The following is a 20,655-nucleotide window of genomic DNA, read 5'->3' as shown; positions in this document are numbered from 1 at the left end:
GGTTATTGGTAGTATTCCTTTCCTTGATGAAGATGCTAGTTACATGGATATGTTCATTTGGTGAAAATTTATTGAGCTGTCTGCTTAATGATTTGTATGTTTTTCTGTACAGATGCTGCATTTCAATAAAAAGTTAAAAAAAATAACAGGGCTTAATGCATATGGCGTCCACTCTAAACAGTGGATTAGTACATTATTGTACAGCCTGTGGTTACATCCATTAGAGTAATGGCATGTTCAACAATCCCAGTAGGAAGAGATTTAAAATTAATACGAAATTCCAGTACTACCAGCAGCATTTGCATAGCGCCTGCTATGAACTATCTATCCATCCTGACTTATTTTTTTTTTCCTCCATTATATTTGCTTCAGCTGTTCCTCTATGGACCTCCAAGGTTCAGAATCTGGGATCTGAGGGCAACATGCTGGATCTGATACTGAGCTTTGCTCAAAGCCCCATGACTGAGTACAGGGAGAAATTCTTGAGAGCTTGATCAGTTAAGGGGTGACTGTAAAATGGTCACAGTCACTCAGGAAACATCAGTGGAGCCAAACACTCAACTACTATTTATCGACCGCTTAGTCTGTGCCTGGCACTGTTCTAAGTGCTTTATGTATATTAACTCATGTATTAAATCATTGACTCACAGCAGCCCTGTGAGAGGGAAGAAGTATTATCGTAGCCTCCACCTTGGGAATGAGGAAACTGAGGCTCAGAGAAATTAGGCAGCTTGTTCATCACCACGTAGCTTATAGCTGGGGAAGCTAGGAATTGAGCCCCAGCCATCTGGCTCCAGGTGTGCACGGGCTCGCCAGCCAGAAGCCAGGCGTGTGCTTACGTACTGATTCAGGTTCCATTCTCACTCAGCCCAGCCACCTGGTCTTTTTGCAGAGGCACCTGGTCATCTTATCTCCTCTCCCCTCAGCCTGATTCTTAAACGATGCCAAAGGGAATCTGAATCATTCATTCACTCATTCAACAAATACTTGTTCCAGACTAAAAAGCAACAATGTCATTTTGATGACTCAGGTACACCTGACCCAAGCCATGGTCTTTTTAATCACCTCTTATGCATGTAAAAGCTGGACAATGGAAAAGGAAGGAGGAGAACTGATACATTCGAATTGTGCTGTTGGTGAAGAATATTGAAGAACAAACAGGTCGGTCTTAGAAGAAATATAACCAGAATGTTCTTTAGAAGGCTTCAGCTTGTTTACTTTGGACAGATCATCAGGAAGACCAGTTGCTAGGAAAGGACATCGCGGTTGGTAGGGTGGAGGGTTGGCGAAAGGGAAGGGAGGCCCTCTGTGAGGTGGATTGACACAGTGGCTGAAACAGTCTATTCAAATGTAGCAATTGATCATGAGCAGGACCAGGCAACGTTTCATTCTATTACACATAAGGTCCCGGTGGGTAGGAGCTGGCTCAACAGAAACTCATGTTCTGGATTCTGTGCTGACACTGGCAGTGTGTTAGCTAAAACAGATAAGGCCCTTGTCCTTAGGGAACTTATAGTCTAGTGTAGGAGATGGACATCATTAAGATAACTGAACAAAACTGAAAAACTTTACACCTTAAGGAAGCAGTGGGATGTGGAACAAAGGCCTGGAGGGGATGTGGGTTTCTGCTTTGCTACTAACATGCTGTGTAATCTTGGACAAAGCAGTGTCTTCTCCCTGTGTCTTGGTTTCTTCATCTGGGAGATACGATCTGTAGAGTAGATTAAGAATTCCCAAAGTGGTTTCCATCGACTCCCCACCTGTGGGATGTTAATTTGTGGGTGGTATACCTGGGGAAAAGAGCCCTGGTGGTACAGTGATTAAGAGCTCAGCAGTTAACCAAGAGGTTGGCAGTTTGAACCCACCAGCTGCTCCACGGGAGAAAGATGTGGCAGTCTGCTTCCGTAAAGATTTACAGCTTTGGAAACCCTGTGGGGGCAGTTTTTCTCTGTCTGTAGGGTCACTATGAGTCAGCATTGACTCAACAGCAGTGGGTTTGTTTTTTTCGGTTTTATACCTGGGGAATCACCACCTGTCTGCCAGTTTTCAGTACTGTGGTGGCTCGTGTGTTGCTAGGATGCTGGGAGCTATGCCACTGAATATTTCAAATACCAGCTGAGTCATTCGTGGTGGGCAGGTTTCAGCAGAGCTTCTAGACTAAGAGTAGGAAGAAGGGCCTGGCAACCTACCTCCAAAAAATAGCCAGTGGAAACTTTATACATCACAACAGAATACTATTTGATACAGTGCTGGAAGATGAACCCCCTCAGTTGGAAGGCACTCAAAATACACTGTGGTCACAACAATGGACTCGATTGTACCAAGGATCTTAAAGATGGTGCAGGACCAGTGTGGGGTTGCCATGAGTAGGAGCCAATTCAATGGCAGCTAACAACAACAGCATGCATGGGAAAAAAAAGATTCCGTTATCAGATAACTTCAGTAATTTTTTTGTAACCTCTTGCTCCTTGCTCTTGAAGCAATATATCCCAGTGATTGCTGGGGTGTGCTTCCTGGAATCCTTCTTGCAGACAGAAGTCCTTATTTTCCCAAACGCTGCGAGTATTGCCTTCTGAGGGCTCACAGCTGTGTTCCTCCCCAGGCATTGTCCTCAAATGAAAGGAGCTGCTTCAGTAAAGGTCATGGCCCTTCTTGGGGCAGGCTGTACCCAAAGACTGGTTCCTGCAAGGGTGTAAAGGTCTGGTCCTCTCGCCTCAATATGGGACATCTCTGAAAGCTCACCCCAGCTCCTGAGCTCCCTGTGGGATTATCCGAAGTATCCGTTGTGATTGCATCTCACTTCACTTCTCCCTCTGCTCAATCTTGCTTCCTTTCCTCACTTACAGGTTGTTATGGATTGAATTGCTTCCCTCTAAAATGTGCTTTGGAATCCTAACCTGTATACCTGTGGCGGGAAGCTCTGTTGGCACAGTGGTTAACCACTTGGCCACTAACTGGAAGATTGGCAGTTCAAACCCACCCAGCAGCTCCAGGGGAGAAAGGCCTGCTGATCCGTTACCGTAAAGACTACCCATTGCCATTGAGTGAATTCCAACTCATAGTGACCCTGTAGGACAGAATAGAACTGCCCCATAGGCAGACTGCCACATCTTTCTCCTGTGGAGTGGCTGGTGGGTTCGAATGGCAGACCTTTCAGTTAGCAGGTGAGTGCTTGATCACTGCGCCACCAGGGCTCCTCCATAAAAATTTTAGCCTAGATAATACTATAGGGTAGTTCTACTCTGTCACAAATCTACTGGATGGCACCCAACAACAACCACATACCGGTGGATATAATCGCATTTGGGAATATGGTTTTTGTTGTTATGTTAATGAGGCCACTTCAGTATAGGGTGTGCCCTAAACCTGATCACTTCTGAATTATAAAAATTGCAGATTGGACACAAAAGGAAGCGCAGAAGTGGACTGACTCGCTCATGGCCACCCAGCTAGTAACTCTTAGAGCCAAGATTTCCACCCACAACTGTGAACTTTCAACTATACTGTGTGTGTCCTCCAAGCCTAGCTGGGTGGCTTTTCCTGCCTGTCAGCTGAGAAAGAATTTCAGAAAACAAAGTTTTGTGCAAACCCTATGCAACCAAAGGGTTCAAGGGTTCAAGGTACTTTGATGCTTAAGTCTGAAAACAGTCCTTTAGTTAAGTTCTTTTCTATGTGGGATGCTCTGAGGCAGCCCCTCCACAAGGAAAAGAATAAAAAAAGATACTTACCCTTAGTGGAGAGTGGTGCAAGAAAAACAGAGAAAGAACTTTGACACTAGAGGTGTCAAAGACACATGAAGTTACCAGAAATGGAGGAAAAAAAAGGGTAGGGCCTCTGGGTCACATCCAAGATGATAAAAATGCAATTAACTTGAGCCAGGTTGCTCCAGCCCACAGCAGTAACCTACCCTTTGGGTATGCGGCTGTGTTTATCAGTTCTGGGCTAAGGACAGGGGGCCAAGCGTTTGCCCTTTTGAGACTCATTAATGTTCACCCACTGGCTGCGGGCTGTGGGGGTACTGTGATGTGGGGGACTAAGGTCTTCTTTGAATGATTCACAAAGTACAATTTCAGAAGCCTTAACTTTGCCTGTATCCAGGTTATTGATCAGCATATAAATCCATGATCTTAAACAATTCAAGGGCTTTGAGGTAAGGTCTCAAGTCTTGGGGAAGGGAGCATTGGAGAGAACCAGGGTTGAACTTCTAGATGAGCCAGTTCTGGGCTACAGGCTATGGGTGTGTGGGGGTCCTACAGGCTGTGGATGAGGGCTGAAGGATGACATACAGAAGCCCCTGAGAGCAGTCAGGAAAAGTCTGAGGTCAGCAAGTAATGTTTCCAACTCTTTACATTTCCTGATGAAAATCAGGCTCCTTCATAAAGGGATACGGGCGAGGTCTGTTCTTCCTGCTGGTCTCTTGCACTCAGACCCTCAATCTGAGATAGTAAGATGTCACTATAGATACCTTTTGAGTCTCCTTTTGAGGCTTCTAATTTAGAGATGACAAATTATATCCCATGTAATAACTAATCAGTGATAGTGGCAGCCTAGAGTGCTGGGTGGAGAGCATTTTTGAGACTAAGCTTGGTTTCAAGTAGGAAGAGTATTGTGATCCATTAGTGATGTCTGCCATGGGCACAGGACAGAGGAGTTGGGAGTACGTATGCCACGTATCTGTCATCCTGGATTCAAATGTTTTAATTCAATTGTTAGTTTTATCCTTTCTTTTTTCAGAAAAAGTTGGGAAAAACTCACTTCACCTACTAGCTCAGATACAAACTGTATCTCCAAGTGACTGTCCCTTATGAAACACCATTAACTCATAGAGAAGCCCAAGAAAAAGGGTAAGATGATAAAAGTGCCCTATTTCTGTTATTTCATGAACTAAGAAATCAATTTAGTCAGACTACTTGGTTGGCAGGCTAGCTTTCTCAGTGGGGTTTATTGTAAGAATGCATGTAGGGGTGATAAAGGATATGGAAAATCTCATGGAAGTCCAAGACCAGGAAACTCACAGAGAGAGGAATGGGATTTGCTCCAGAAATTAGCTCCAGGGACCTCACTAGCAGGAGTTTGAGAGTCTTCAGGTGGAGTATTGGCATTGCTCATGAGCATTCTTCTCTTTCTGCTTGCTCTGTTCTCCTCTAACTTCGCTCTTGGTTCTCCTGCCTCTTTCCTCTATTTATAGCATCTGCTGATTTATAGCCATTGTTCCTTTATACCTTTGGTTTCCACACAGCTCATTGTGGCCTCTCTGGTCCCCATTTCTGATGGCCTTGCAGCTTCTGCTCCCACTGCAACCTGCTGTGTTCCTGACATGTTTTCCATTTTACTTTCCCAAGGGTGAGACTTGGACTTATACAGATTATCTTTTGAAACTAGCTCATATTTCAAAGTCCAGCTCAGAATTGGCTAGATGACTGTCAGAGACTGAAAATATGACCCCACATCTGCACTCCTTTTCCAGGAGATGTAGAAGCTCTTCCATCAAGAGGTGGAGTCTATTCCTCCACCGTTAATCTGGGCTGTCTTTGTGATTTGCTTTGGCCAATAGAGTATGGCCGAAGTGATATTTTGCCAGTTCCTAGCCTAAAGCTCAAGACACCTCACCACTTTTGTTCTCTCTCAGAACTGTGGCTCCGAGAGAACAAGCTCTGGTTAACTTGTTTGAAATGAGAGCTCATATTGTTCTGGCCAAGACCATCATGGATCTTCCAACAGCCAGCAAACCTCCAAACATGTGAGAGAGCCCAGCCAAGAGGAGCAGAGCCACCTACCTGACCCTCAGATGATTATAGATGTATAAGACAGTTCGGGTGCGACCAGATAACTTCCCAGCTGAAGCATAGACTCATAAGCAATAATACTGCTTATAAGCGATAATAATTATTTATTGTTTCAAGCTACTGAATTTTATGGTTGTTTGTTATGTAGCAATAGCTGACTGATCCAATGACTTAAAGGAAATCTCTAAACTTCTCTGAGTCTCAGTTTTCTTATCCAAGAAATGAATCAACAAAGACCTGTCCTGCCTTTCTCAGGGAAGATTTTAAGATGTTATGGAAATATAACATCTGGGGATTCACAGAACAGGTTGACTCTGTTATAGGGCAACATTAACACCTCCTTTTTTCCAGCCACAGGTCAGTCTCTAATAAGCCAGAGTAGACACTCCTGTTTGAGTGGAAAAGGGCGAGGTCAGCAGGCTCACCTAGAAGGCCTCAAGAAATGGCCCAGCCATCCTATCTCCTGATTTACTCCATAGATTTATACATAAACCCTCTCCCTTACTCAGTTTCCCCACTATGTTAATGTATGATCCTTCCCCTTATTTTTTTTTATATTTGTGCTTTAAGTGAAAGTCTACAAATCAAGTCAGTCCCTCATACAAAAATTTATATACACCTTGCTATGTACTCCTAGTTGCTCTCCCCCTAATGAGACAGCACACCCCTCCTTTCCACCCTGTATTCCCTTGTCCATGCAGCCAGCTTCTGTCCCCCTCTGCCTTCTCATATTGACTCCAGACAGGAGCTGCCCACATGGTCTTTTGTGTCTACTTGAGCCAAGAAACTCACTCCTCACCAGTATCATTTTCTGTCTTATAGTCCAGTCTAGTCCCTGTCTGAAGAGTTGGCTTTGGGAATGGTTCCTTTATGGGGCTAACAGAAGGTCTGGGGACCATGACCTCCAGGGTCCTTCTAGTCTCAGTGAGACCATTAAGTCTGGTCTTTTTATGAGAATTTGAGGTCTGCATTCTACTGTTCTCCTGCTCCATCAGGGATTCTCTGTTGTGTTCCCTGTCAGGGAAGTCATTGGTTGTAGGTGGGCACCATCTAGTTCTTCTGGTCTCAAGCTAATGTAGTCTCTGCTTTATGTGGCCCTTTCTGTCTCTTGGGCTCATAATTACCTTGTGTCTTTGGTGTTTTTCATTCTCCTTTGCTCCTGGTGGGTTGAGATCAATTGATGCATCTTAGATGGCCCAGACACCACTCACCAAAGTGGGATGCAGAATGTTTTCTTAATACATTTTGTAATGCCAGTTGACCTAGATGTCCCTTGAAACCATGGTCTCCATACCCCAGACCCCTGTCCCTGCTACTCTGGCCTTTGAAGCATTTGGTTTTGGTTTAGTCTGGTTGTGCTGACCTCTCCTGTATTGCGTGTTATCTTTCCCTTCACCAAAAATAGTTCTTGTCTACTATCTAATTAGTGAATACCCCTCTCGTAACCATCAAAGAATATTTTCTTCTGTGTTTAAACTATTTCTTGAGTTCTTATAATAGTGGTCTCACAGAATATTTGTCCTTTTGCAACTGACTAATTTCACTCAGCATGGTGCCTTCCAGATTCCTCCATGTTATGAGATGTTTCACAGATTCATCATTGTTCTTTATTGTTGCATAGTATTCCATTGTGTGAATATACCATAATTTATTTATCCATTCATCTGTTGATGGGCACCTTGGTTGCTTCCATCTTTTTGCTATTGTAAACAGTGCTGCAATGAACATGGGTGTGCATATTATCTGTTTGTGTGAAGGCCCTTATTTCTGTAGGATATATTCCAAGGAGTGGGATTGCTGGATCATCCTTCCCCATGATTTTAACTGCTGAGTTCTAGGAGTGGGCAAGAGAATTGATTCACCCACCAACAAACATTTACTCACTTAGGACCAGGGACGGGGGTCATGGCAGAGTCCACACTGTTAGATCTTACCTCCTAGCAAGGGAGGCAGAGATGGAAACAGGTCATTGTAGCACACTGAAGCTGTCTCTTCCCTCGTCTGCCACATCCCATCCATTAGCAAAAGAAATTCTGAATCCATCCACTTCTCTCCAATTCATTGGTCTTTCCCTGATCTGAGCCATTGTCATCTGCCATCATAATCTTCTGACTGGTCTCTACGCAGTAGATGGGATGTTCTTTTAAACATCAGCCCACACCCTTCTCTTGCTCAGAACCCTCCAATGGCTTCTCACTGCATTTAGACGAAAACTCAACATTTCATCATGGCCTACGAGGCCCTGATTGATAAAAAAACGGTCCTTGCCCACCTCTCCAACTTCATCTCCTGCTTCTCTCACTCCACTCCAGCCACACTGGCCATTTTTCTGTTCCACCCACATTTCCGGTGTGGTCCAACTTTCTCACCCCCTCACCTGTTGTCCTCTGAAATAGTCTACCTCTTTCCTCCTATTCCTTTATGTGAATGTTTCTTTCTCACCATTCAGGTATCAGGGTCAATGTCCCCTTTATGGAAGTGGCCTTTCCTGGCCACTGGCAGCTTCCTCCCCTCACCATGCTCTACATATCACTTTGAGTTATGGAGTTGTTATACCTCTTTGTGGTTACCTTAATATTTACCCCTATTTTTCTAAGTAAAAACCTAACTCGTATTATCCTATATCGCCTTGTTTCTCTCCATATGGCAGTTCTATGCCTCCTGTATTTAGTCCCTCTTTTTGATTATTGTCATCTTTTACATATTGACTTCAATGACTCCCTGTTTTGAGCATTTTTTTCTTTTTAAAATTAATCTTAATTTGTTTTTGTGATTTCCCTATTTGAGTTGATATCAGGATGTTCTGTTCTGTGACCTTGTGTTGTGCTGGTATCTGATATTATTGATTTTCTGACCAAACAATATCCTTTAGTATTTCTTGTAGCTTTGATTTGGTTTTTGCAAATTCTCTAAGCTTGTGTATATCTGTAAATGTTTTAATTTCACCTTCATATTTGGGAGAGAGTTTTGCTGGATATATGACCCTTGGCTGGCAGTTTTTCTCCTTCAGTGCTCTGTATATGTCATTCCATTGCCTTCTAGACTGCATGGTTTCTGCCGAGTAGTCTGAACTTATTCTTATTGATTCTCCCTTGAAGGAGACCTTTCTTTTATCCCTGGCTGCTTTTAAAATTTTCTCTTTATCTTTGGTTTTGGCAAGTTTGATGATAATATGTCTTGGTGATTTTCTTTTTGGATCAATCTTAAATGGGGTTTGATGAGCATCTTGGATAGATATTCTTTCGTCTTTCATGATGCCAGGGAAGTTTTCTGCCAACACATCTTCAACTATTCTCTCTGTATTTTCTGTTATCTCTCCCTGTTCTGGGACTCCAATCACACGCAAGTTATTCTTCTTGATAGAGTCCCACATGATTCTTAGGGTTTCTTCATTTTTTTTAAATTCTTTTATCTGATTTTTTTTCAGCTATATTGGCGTCAATTCCCTTGTCCTCCAGGTCCCCTACTCTGTATTCCAATTGCTTGAGTCTGCTCCTCTGACTTCTGTAATTTTACTGTTAATCTTTTGGATTTCTGAATGCTGTCTCTCTATGGATTCTTGCAGCTTATTAATTTTTCCACTATGTTCTTGAATAATCTTTTTGAGTTCTTCAACTGCTTTATCAGTGTGTTCCTTGGCTTTTTCTGTAGATTGCCTTATTTCATTTCTGAGGTCATCCCTGATGTCTTGAAGCGTTCTGTAAATCAGTTTTTTATATTCTGCATCTGGGAATTCCAGGATCGTATCTTCATTTGGGAAAGATTTTGATTCTTTAGTTTGGGGAGTTGTAGAAGCTGTCATGGTCTGCTTCTTTATGTAGTTTGATATCGACTGCTGTCTCTGAGCCATCATTAAGATATTGTAGTGATTTATTTTATATTTGCTCACTGAGTCTTATCTTGTTTTGTTTTCTTTCAATATACGTAGATGGGCTACTAGATTGCGCTGTCTTGATTGTTGTAGCCCTTGAGTCACTTATGTCCTATTACCAGCTGGTTTGGGCTGTTACCAGATATATAAACCTAAGAGCACGTTCACTATTCTTGAGTAGAATCTGATTTTGGGTCATCAAGTGTGTGGTGCAGACTGTCACCTATCCACCTAGAGGAGTAGTGGTGATAGTTGTGTGCACCAGATTCTAGTATCAGCAGGGTTTCACACTCGGGGTGTGGGCAGGAGGCTGACAGGCTCTACATATCACTTTGTTTGATAGCCTTCATAGTGTATCACCAACACCCCCCAGTCCTGTTTATTCTCTTGCTCATTTGATTGTCGTTTTTATTACCATTATGACATAGACCATCATCTCTTATTCACTGAGGACAGGAGTCTTGTCTGTTTTGTTCACTCCTGTGTCTTCAACATATAGGACACTTGGCATATACCTGGCAATATCTGGTACTTAATAAATCCTTGTTAAAAAAAAAAAAAAGAATGTGCACAGAGAGCTACGGAGGCCCCAAGAGGAAGTACCTAACCCGGTACAAAGAACACCGCTTCTTCCTTGGCCAAAATTCCACCTCTGTTGCTTCTAATTGCCTTGCTTATGTTGTCTACCAAATGCAGCTGGAGAGAGAAGTCTCCAGAAGTCTTAAACACTTGCCCAACCCATTGCCAGCTGGGCTTGGCTAGGGGGTAATTTGTCATTGTTTATTTGCCATTGAGAGATTTTTTTTCCCCCCTTAAAACACTTGCATTAAAAACTCCTGGCAGCTGTGGAGGAAAATATGCCATTGACTTCAAGCAGCAACCAAGGAGTGGGCACATGTGGATGTTTTGAATGTCGGCTCCTGCTAGGATAAATTCAGCCAGTAAGTGCTTAGTATGGTGCTTAGCGCCACTGAACACCTGGTGGAACAGGCAAGGAGGAAAGCAGTTAGGTTTTTATTCTTTTTAGCATCATGTTAAATTGGACGTGAAACCACGGATGATACAGTTGACTTATAAGAGGGCTGAAGTATTAAATAAAAATCCAGGAGACAGTCAAGGTGTTTGGCTCAAGGTGGGCGAGACTCTAATACCAAAAAAAAAAAAATTAAAACAAAAAAAAAAGAAATCAGCTGCTGTAGAGTTGATTCTGACTTGTGGCGACCACACGTGTTTCATAGTAAAACCGTTCTCCACGGGGTTTTCAATGGCCGTAATCTTAACAGAAATTGATCGCCAGGCTTTTCTTCCATAACACTGCCAGGTGGATTTTAACCACCAATCTTTTGGTCAGTAGCCGAGTGTTAACTGTTTGCACCACCCAGTTGTTGTCCTTCGGTGCTGTCAAGTCATTTCCCACTCATAGTGACCCTATGTACAATAGAACAAAATGCTGACCGGTCTTAACATCCTTCTTAGAATCGTTGCTATGTTTGAGCCCATTGTTGCAGCCACTGTGTCACTCTATCTCATTGAGGGTGTTCTTCTCTTTCATTGACCCTCTGCTTTACGAAGCATGATGTCCTCCTCCAGAGACTGATCCCTGCTGATAGCATGTCCAGAGTACATGAGATGAAGTCTTGCCATCGTGGTTCTAAGGAGCATTCTGGTTGTACTTCTTCCAAGACAGATTTGTCGATTCTTCTGGCAGTCCATGGTATATTCAGTATTCTTCTCCAACGCACAGTTAAAATGCATAAATCCTTCTTTGGTGTTTGTCATGGATTGAATTATGTCCCCCCCAAAATGTGTGTATCAACTTGGTTAGGCCGTGTGTGGTTGTCCTCCATTTTGTGATTTTCCTGCGTGTTATAAATCTTAATCTTGGCCTGTGGTTACAAGGATTGGGTTGGGATTGTAACACCACCCTTACACAGGTCACCTCCCTGATCCAAGGTAAAGGGAGTTCCCCAGGGGCACGGCCTGCACCACCTTTTATCTCTCAAGAGATAAAAGGAAAGGGAAGCAAGCAGAGAGTTGGGGACTTCGTACCACCAAGAAAGCAGCACCAGGAGCAGAGCACATCCTTTGGACCCGGGGTCCCTGCGCCTGAGAAGCTCCTTGACCATGGGAAGACTGAGGACAAGGACCTTCTTCCAGAGCCAACAGAGAAAGCCTTCTCCTGGAGCTGACGCCTTGAATTTGGACTTTTAGCGTACATTACCATGAGGAAATAAATTTCTCTTTGTTAAAGCCGTCCACTTGTGGTATTTCTGTTATGGCAGCACTAGATGACTAAGACAGTGTTCCCTACTTATTATCTAGCTTTCATATGCATATGAGGTGATAGAAAATACAATGGCTTAGGCCAGGTGCATCTTAGTCCTCAAAATGACATCTTTGCTTTTTTTTTTTTTTAACACTTTAATGAGGTCTTGCACCACTGAGGGACCTAGACTAACAGGAGGTGAAAAAATTTGGAAAACAGTGAGTAGAAAAGATAGTATCCTCTTAGCTAACACTTTGCCTCCTTAAATCTGGGAGATGGGCCACAGGATTTGCACTTCTTGGAGAGGTGACTTCCCCTGGAAAATAGGACATTTCCTTTTGAGGTAGAATTGCTAGTTCCTTAAATGTTAGCAGAATCCAGGAGTGTGGGCAGCTGAAACGTTTTATTCTCGTTTCTTGTTTCCTTGCTTGTGGCTCGTCTGTCTGTCTTTTTCCACATTCACCTTCATGTCTAGTAGTTGGACAGGCTAAGCCTGTCCCATGAGGGCATTGAATTCTAGCTTGTTTCAGAGCCATGGTAAATGGGTTTGGCAGGAGTGACAGACTCTGCTGGCCAATACAGGGGTGGCAGAAAAGGCACTGTTCTTTAACGCCTTTTAATCAAGGCCCTCTATTCTACTAGGTTACTGGGAAATTCAACCTTAGTCAGTCTTGAGGCTTGTCCCCAGTGGTATGTTGGTGAATGTGTAACAGCTGCCTCCCTGGGGGTGAGGGTGGGACCACCCCTGATTTTGTAGTGGTTGCTGATTTCCATGAGGTAAATATTCCCACCATGGCTAATTTCGGACCACTAGTGTGACATCAATGAACACAGAATTGGGAAGATCTTTGTAGTAGCACCCCACTATGTAGTATTTCAGCCATACAGACACTAAGAAAAAAAAAAAAGCCCAAAACAGTAGCTGTTGATTCCAACTCATGGGGACCCCATGTATGTCAAAGTAGAACTGTGCTCCATAGGATTTTCGATGGTTCATTTTTCAGAAGTAGATCGCCAGGCCTTTCTTCCAAGGTGCTTGTGGGTGAACTTGAATTGCCAACCTTTTGGCAAGCAGCTGAGCACATCCCTACCCAGGGACTCCCCTTACAGGGTTAAAAAAAAACCCCAAAATCCACTGCTGTAAAGTTGACTTCGACTCATAGTGACCCCATAGGGTTTCCAAGGCTGTAAATCTTTACGGAAATAAACTGCCACATCTTTCTCCCACAAAGCTGACCTTTCGAACTGCTGACCTTTCAGTTAGTAGTCGATCGCTTTAAGCAGGGCTCCTGACAAGGTTACTCTCCCATAAATCTTCTGCTTAATGCTTAGGGTCGGGGGAATTTGGACTTGACAGGCCTTTGACCACAACCCCATAGACTGCTCCTCAGTGTCAGGTTATCTGCGGGGCATTCTCTGTTGGGCTTACTTACCGACTGCGTATCAGGTCTTTTTTGAGGTTTATGATTTCCTTGTTCATATACTTGATGTTCTTCAGTGGCTTGTCTGGAACCTAATGGGAAGCCAAGAAATGAAAGAAAAAGAGTGTTAATACAACTGTTACAAATGAGCCAGACTTAATTTCCAAAGGCTTATGAATTCTCCTGGGATGCGTGACCCAGGCTTGAGAGATCCCAAGAAGTTCAGAGTTCACTTGTACACCAAAGGGAGACACTGCTGCATGGTGGGAATGGTGCGGGCTTTCGATGTAGGCAGAACTGAGCTCTGATCCTGGCTCGGCCCTGTTTTCAGCTGTGTGACTTTGGACAAATTACTCACCCTCTCTGTGCCTGGAAACCCTGGTGGCGTAGTGGCTAAGTGCTATGGCTGCTAACCAAAGGGTCAGCAGTTCAAATCCGCCAGGCGCTCCTTGGAAACTCTATGGGGCAGTTCTACTCTGTCCTATAAGGTCACTATGAGTTGGAATCGACTCGACAGCAACAAGTTTGGTTTATTATAACGGCGTTATACTCAAGGTAAAACAAGGACTTCAACATTAATGATTACTGTTATTGTTGGTGGCATGGGCAACTGATTTGGAGAGCTGAATGTGGTCAGTGCAAAGATGGAAATGTACTTTTTTCCCCTTCCTGCCCCCACTGCAGGATTTTATAAGTGAATTATCCACATAATTGCTTGTGGGCTTCTCTCTCCCTTTCCTTCGTTCATTTTCCTTGACTTGACATATCGGAAACCCCACAGTACTTGAAATTCATTACACGTAGGTTGATACCAGGCCACCGTAAAGAAGAGAGTTAAATGAACTCTAATTTAATATAAAAGTTGCTTTCTCAGCTCTAAGTTTGGAGAAACAATAATAAGAATATTATATGGATTATCCTGTCTTAAAATTAATTCCCGAAATATTAGGATTCTTTTATTCAGAAGGAATGCCAAGAAATCATGCGAAAATGGACGCACTCAGATGGAGCTGATGAGAGAATACACTGGGATGGCCTTTTTGGAGGCTAATTTGTCAGTGTGCGTACCACATGCTTTAAAAATGGGCATGTCCTTAGGTCTAACAATTCCTCTGCTGTCAAGCATCTGAAGGAAGATTCCTGTATGGGAGGCAGATTTATCAACAAAGTTGCTCAACAGAATGCTGCTAGTAATAGCAAACTATTGGGAACTACTTAAACATCTCACAACAGACGACAGATTAAACAAATTTTTGTGCCTCTGACAATAGAATAGTGTGCGGCGATTAAATGTAGTGGTAATTATGTAAATTTATTTTGATATTTAGAGATGTTTCAGTTTTTTATGTGAGGAACTATGTCACAAAGTGTAGTGGGTTGAGCAGTATCTCCCTCCCCCACAAAAAAATTCATGTCCACCTGGAACCTCAGAAAGTCATCTTTTTTTTTTTTTAAATTGTACTTTAGATGAAGGTTTACAGAGCAAACTAGTTTCTCATTAAACAGTTAACACACATATTGTCTTGTGACATAGGTTGTCAAGCCCATGACATGTCAACATTCTCCCCTTCTTGACCTTGGCTTCCCCATTACCAGCTTTCCTGTCCCCTCCTGCCTTCTCGTCCTTGCCCCTGGGCTGGTGCGTGCATTTAGTCTCCTTTTGTTTTATGGGCCTGAGAATGTGGCCTTACTTGGATGTAGGGTCTTTGCAGATTTAATTAGTTAAGAATATTGAGATCATACTGGATTTAGGGTGAGCCCTAAATCCAGTGACCGATATTCTTTTAAGAAGAGAAGAGGACACAGAGGGACACAGAGAAAAGCAACCTAAAGACAGAGGCAGAGTGTTGTGATGGGTCTCCAAGCCAAGGAGCACCAGGGATTGCTGGTAACCACCAGAAGCTAGGAGAGAGGCCAGGGACAGAGTCCTCCTCAGAGCCTCCAGAAGGAGCCAGCCCTGCTGACACCTTGATTTCACATTCTGTCCTCCTGAAGTATGAAGAGAATACACTTCTATTATTTTAAGCCACCCAGTTTCTGGTAATTTACTGAGGAAGCCTTAGGAACCTAATAGACAAAGTAACATATATAGCATAATTATGTTCTTGGTTTTTGAAAAATTATATACGTGGATATGCCCATGTCAAAGGTATGTAAGAGCATACCCTAAAATGCTAGCAGCGATTCTCTCTTGGGGGTGAGACTACAAGACATACTATTTCTTTTTCTTAGCTTATGTTCATTTCCTGTTACTCTAATAAATATTAGTTGCATAATTAACAAAGAAAAAAGATTTGAAAGAAAAAAGGACAAAAAGAAGTTTGACAAAGTCTGATTGGTAGCACTGTGTTGAGAGTGTTTTTTGAAGTCGGTGAGAATATAGGGGCATGAGATAACAGAAGTTAATATGGATGAGTGGGATGGGGCTTGGGCTCTCTCTGCAGGCTCTGAGAAAAAAAATGGGCTACAGTGCCCACTCTCAGGGCCTTTTAAGTGGACAGTGGAAGGTGGGGAGTGCTTGTGGCGAGGTCGGTGGGGGTTGGAGAGCGAGCATCTGAAGTGGAGGGAAGAGAATATTGCTGGCTGCCTGATTCTCTACTGCTTTTCTCCTGGTTACCCAGTTCATGTTCCCATGCAAGACACCTCGAATTAAGGGTAAAGAGTCTGTAGCAATTCCCTAGAGTACTAGTAACTACAGTTCCTTCTCGCCCACCTAATAAAGTATATATATATATAAATATAAATAAAAATGGCAACCCAAAAAACCAAACCCATTGCTGTCCAGTCAAGTTCCAACTCATCGTGACCTTATGGGACAGAGTAGAACTGCCCCATATGGTTTCCAAGGCTGTAAATTTTTAAGGAAACACTACCACATCTTTCTCCCAAGGAGTGGCTGGTGTGGGGCTCTAACTACCAACCTTTTGGTAAACAGCCATTTGCTTAACCACTGCGTCACCAGGGCTCCTTCAAAAAAAGTATATAGGATGCAAAAGAAGTATTTGGGGATAGCCTTGAGTAAGCTCAGCTGGATATGAAACAGTGGAATTACTTAAAAATTTTATTCCTTTAGTTATTGTTAGCAATGAATTATAAGTAGTATAGCTTGCTCATCTCGATACACCAGGCTATCGGTGAAAATTGATGGCAAAGCCAGGAGCTTTCATCTAGAGGGATGGGTGAAGTGGGCACAGAGACCAACCACAAAGGCAACACGTAAGGATCACCTGGCATACTTTTTAAAACTTCTACATATGTGAATTAAACACATTTATGAACAAAGGAAAAACAAACACACTCAAATTTACCTGCAGATCATTTGAAAACACTTGATTGAAACCACACTTGATTTGACAGTTGAGTATCCATTGCTTTCTTAAATATTTCAAATTTTACCCTTCTCATGAAACGGAATGCATAAGCATCAATAACTTAGGCATTAGTGAGCTGAAATGGACTGGTATTGGCCATTTTGAACTGGACAATCATAGGGTCTACTATGCCAGGAATGACAAAGAGGAATGGCATTGCATTTGTCATCAAAAAGAACATTTCAGGATCTACCCTGAAGGACAGTGCTATCAGTGACAGGATAATATCCACAGGCCTACAAGGAAGACCAGTTAATGTGACTGTTACTCAAATTTATGACCAACCACTAAGGCCAAAGAGGAAGAAGTTGAAGATTTTTACGAACTTCTGCAGTCTGACGTTGATCAAACATGCAATCAGGTTGCAATGATAATTACCGGTGATTGGAATGAGAAAGTTGGAGACAAAGAAGAAGGACTGGTATTTCGAAAATAGAGCCTTGGTGATAGAAACGATGCCAGAGATTGCATGATAGAGTTTTGCAAGACCAAAAACTTCATTACCTTTTTTCATGAACATAAATGACAACTGTTTTACACATGCACCTTGCCAGATGGAATACACAGGAATCAGATTGACTAGATCTGTGGAAAGAGATGATGGAAAAGCTCTGTATCATCAGTCAGAACAAGACCAGGGGCCTGCTGTGGAAGAGACCAGCAGCTGTTCACATGCAAGCTCAAGATGAAACTGAAGAAAATTAGAACAAGTCCTTGAGAGGCAAAATACATACGACCTTGAGCATATCCCACCTGAATTTAGAGACCATCTCAAGAATAAATTTGATGCATTGAACACTAATAACCAAAGACCAGATGAGTTGTGGAATGACATCATATATGATGAAAGCAAGAGGTCATTAAAAAGATAGGAGAGAAAGAAAAGACCAAAATGGATGCCAGAAAAGACTCTGAAACTTGCTTTTGAGCATCAAATAGCTAAAGCAAATGGAAGAAATGATGATGTAAAAGACCTGAATAGAAGATTTCATAGGGCAGCTTGAGAAGACAAAGTATTTTAAGGACATGTACAAAGACCCGGAGGCAGAAAACCAAAAGGAAAGAACACACTTGGCATTTCTCAGGCTGAAAGAACCAAAGAAAAAATTCAAGCCTCGAGTTGCAATAGTGAAGGATTCTATGAGGAAAATATTAAACGATGCAGGAAGCATCAAAAGAAGATGGAAGGACTACACACAGTCACTATACCAAAAAGAATTGGTTGACGTTCACCCACTTTAGGAGGTGGCATATGATCAGGAACCGATGGCACTGAAGGAAAAAGTCCAAGCTGCATTGAAGGAATTGGCAAAAAACGAGTCTCCAGGAATTGACAGAATGCCAACTAAGATGTTTCAACAAGTGAATGCCAGACTGGAAGTGCTCACTTATCATTGCCAAAATATTTGGAAGACAGCTACCTGGCCAACAGACTGGAAGAGATCCATATTTATGCCTATTCTCAAGAAAGGTGATCCAACTGAATATGGAAGTTATCGAACAATATCATTAATATCAGACCCAAGTAAAATTTTGCTGAAGATGATTCAAAAGCGGCTGCAGCAGTATATCAAGAGGGAACTGTCAGAAATTCAAGCCAGATTCAGAAGAGAATGTAGAACCAGGGATATCATTGCTGATGTCAGACGGATCCTGACTGAAAGCAGAGAATACCAGAAAGATGTTTACCTGTGTTTTATTGACTATGCAAAGTCATTTGACTGTGTGGATCATAACAAACTACGGATAACATGAAGAACGGGAATTTCAGAACACTTAATTGTGCTCATGAAGAACCTGTACATAAAAAAGGAGGTAGTCATTCAAACAGAATAAGAGCATACTTTGTGGTTTAAAGTCAGGAAAGGTATGCGTCAGGGTTGTATCCTTTCGCCATACTTAATCTGTATGTGAACAAATAGTCTGAGGAGTTGGACTATACGAAGAAAAACGTGGCATCAGGATTGGAGGAAGGCTCATTAATAACCTGCAATATGCAGATGATACCACCTTGATGAAGATCAAAGACTACAGCCTTCAGTGTGGATTATACCTCAGCGTAAAGAAAACAAAAATTCTCATAACTCGACCAAACAAAAATCCTCACAATTGGACCAATAAGCAATATCATGATAAATGGAGAAAAGATAGAAGTTGTCAAGGATTACATTTTACTTGGATCCACAGTTAACATCCAGAGAAGTAGCTGTCAAGAAGTCAAAAGATGCATTGCCGTTGGGCAAATCTGCTGCAAAAGACCTCTTGCAAGTGTTAAAAAAAGCAAAGGTGTCATCTTGAGGGCTAAGGTATGCCTGACCCAAGCCATAATGTTTTCACTTGCTTCATATGCATGTGAAAGCTGGACGAATGACTAAAGAAGACCAAAGAAGAATTGACGCCTTTGAATTGTGGTATTGGAGAAGAATACTGAACATACACCATGGACTGCCAAAAGAAGGAACAAATCTGTCTTGAAAGAAGTACAACCAGAATGCTCCTTAGAAGCAAGGATGGTGAGACTACATCTCACATACGCTGGACATGTTATCGGTAAGGATCAGTTCCTGGAGAAGGACATCATGCTTGGTAAAGTAGAGGGCCAGCAAAAAAGACGAAGACCCTCAATGATATGGATTGACACGGTGGCTGCAAAAATGGGCTCAAGCATAGCCACAATTGTGAGGATGGCACAAGACTGGGAAGTGTTTTGTGCTTTTGTACATGGAGTCGCTACGAGTTGGAATTGACTGGTCGGCACCTAAAAACAGCATGAAGCAACTGGGCCAATGGCTATCTTTAAAGAATTTTTTTTTTTTTCAAATGTCACCTAGTGGTAGTTGCCCAAACCCATTATGCACCAGGAATTCATACCATTGTGTAAGAGTGAGTTTGTATTGACTGGAGTTACGTGGAACAACTTAGAGTAGCAGAGCTTATCTCCGTGCTTAGCAGGACGAGACCCACCCCAAGTCTCACAATTATGTCAACATTTCACTGGATTCTCAGGAAATCATTTTCTTTGTGCCTTTCATTGAATTGCAATGATAATAAGCCAGCAGTGATAATTAGTATTGGATGAGGGAGTTCTGGCTGTCAGGACTTTTATGCACATCATTTGATATTAAAAAAAAAAAAACCCTTTGCTGTGGAGTTGATTCCGACTCATAGCGACCCTTTAAGACAGGGTAGAACTGCCCCACAGGGATTCCAGGGCTCTAATCTTTACAAAAACAGGCTGTCACATTTTTTTTTCCCGTGGAGCAGCTGGTGGGTTCAGCCTGTCAACCTTTTGGTTAGCAGCCGAACACTTAACCACTGCACTATCAGGGCTCCGATTAGAAGCGTTAAAAAATTATAAAGCATCTAAACATCACTCTCTACCACCGTTCTGGGGGACAATTTAGGCATGTGTATGAGAAGCCTTAAAAATACGTATCCCCCTTGCCCCAGCAATTCTACTTTTATTATAAGAAAGTTGTCTGGCAAGGGTGAAAAATTTATCCATAGATTTGTATCACAGCAGAGTGAATAATAGTGAAAACCATCCAAATGTCTAGCAGTAGGTGTTGGGGGCATCAATCGCGGTCTATTCAGACAATGATACGTGATGCATTTGAGTTTTGGTGCTACCACTTAACGTTGCTGTAGATGTATATTTACCATGTGGAAAGGTGGCGGTTGGGGTTGCTTTTTCTGTTGTGCGCGGTTGAGTCTGACTCATAATGACTCTGTAGGACAGAGTAGAACTGCCTCATAGGGTTTCCAAGGCTGTAAATCTTTATGGAATCAGACTGCCACATCTTTCTCCTATGGAGCAGCTGTTGGGTTTGAACTGTTGACTTTTCAGTTAGCAGCCAAATGCTTTAACCACTGTACCAGTGTGGCTTCTTGGAAAAGTGGTAATGGGATATAATTTCAAGTGAAAATGCATACTACAAAT

General features: G+C 42.5%; 1 protein-coding gene across 7 annotated transcripts in view; it reads right to left on the bottom strand.

Moving 5' to 3' along the window:
* The window catches only part of CCDC60 (coiled-coil domain containing 60), a 227,873-nt gene that overhangs the window by 95,011 nt on the left and 112,207 nt on the right, over positions 1 to 20,655 (bottom strand). For all 7 annotated transcript variants that reach the window (XM_049865444.1, XM_049865448.1, XM_049865447.1 and 4 more), the window contains exon 2: positions 13,357 to 13,436. In XM_049865444.1, the coding sequence (XP_049721401.1) occupies positions 13,357 to 13,436 (80 nt within the window). The remainder of the gene's footprint in view (positions 1 to 13,356; positions 13,437 to 20,655) is intronic.

This window comes from Elephas maximus, chromosome 22, assembly GCF_024166365.1.
Source record: "Elephas maximus indicus isolate mEleMax1 chromosome 22, mEleMax1 primary haplotype, whole genome shotgun sequence".
Taxonomy (NCBI): Eukaryota; Metazoa; Chordata; class Mammalia; order Proboscidea; family Elephantidae; genus Elephas; species Elephas maximus.
Note: the sequence above shows the minus strand (reverse complement) of the source record. Positions and strands in the feature narration are given on the sequence as shown.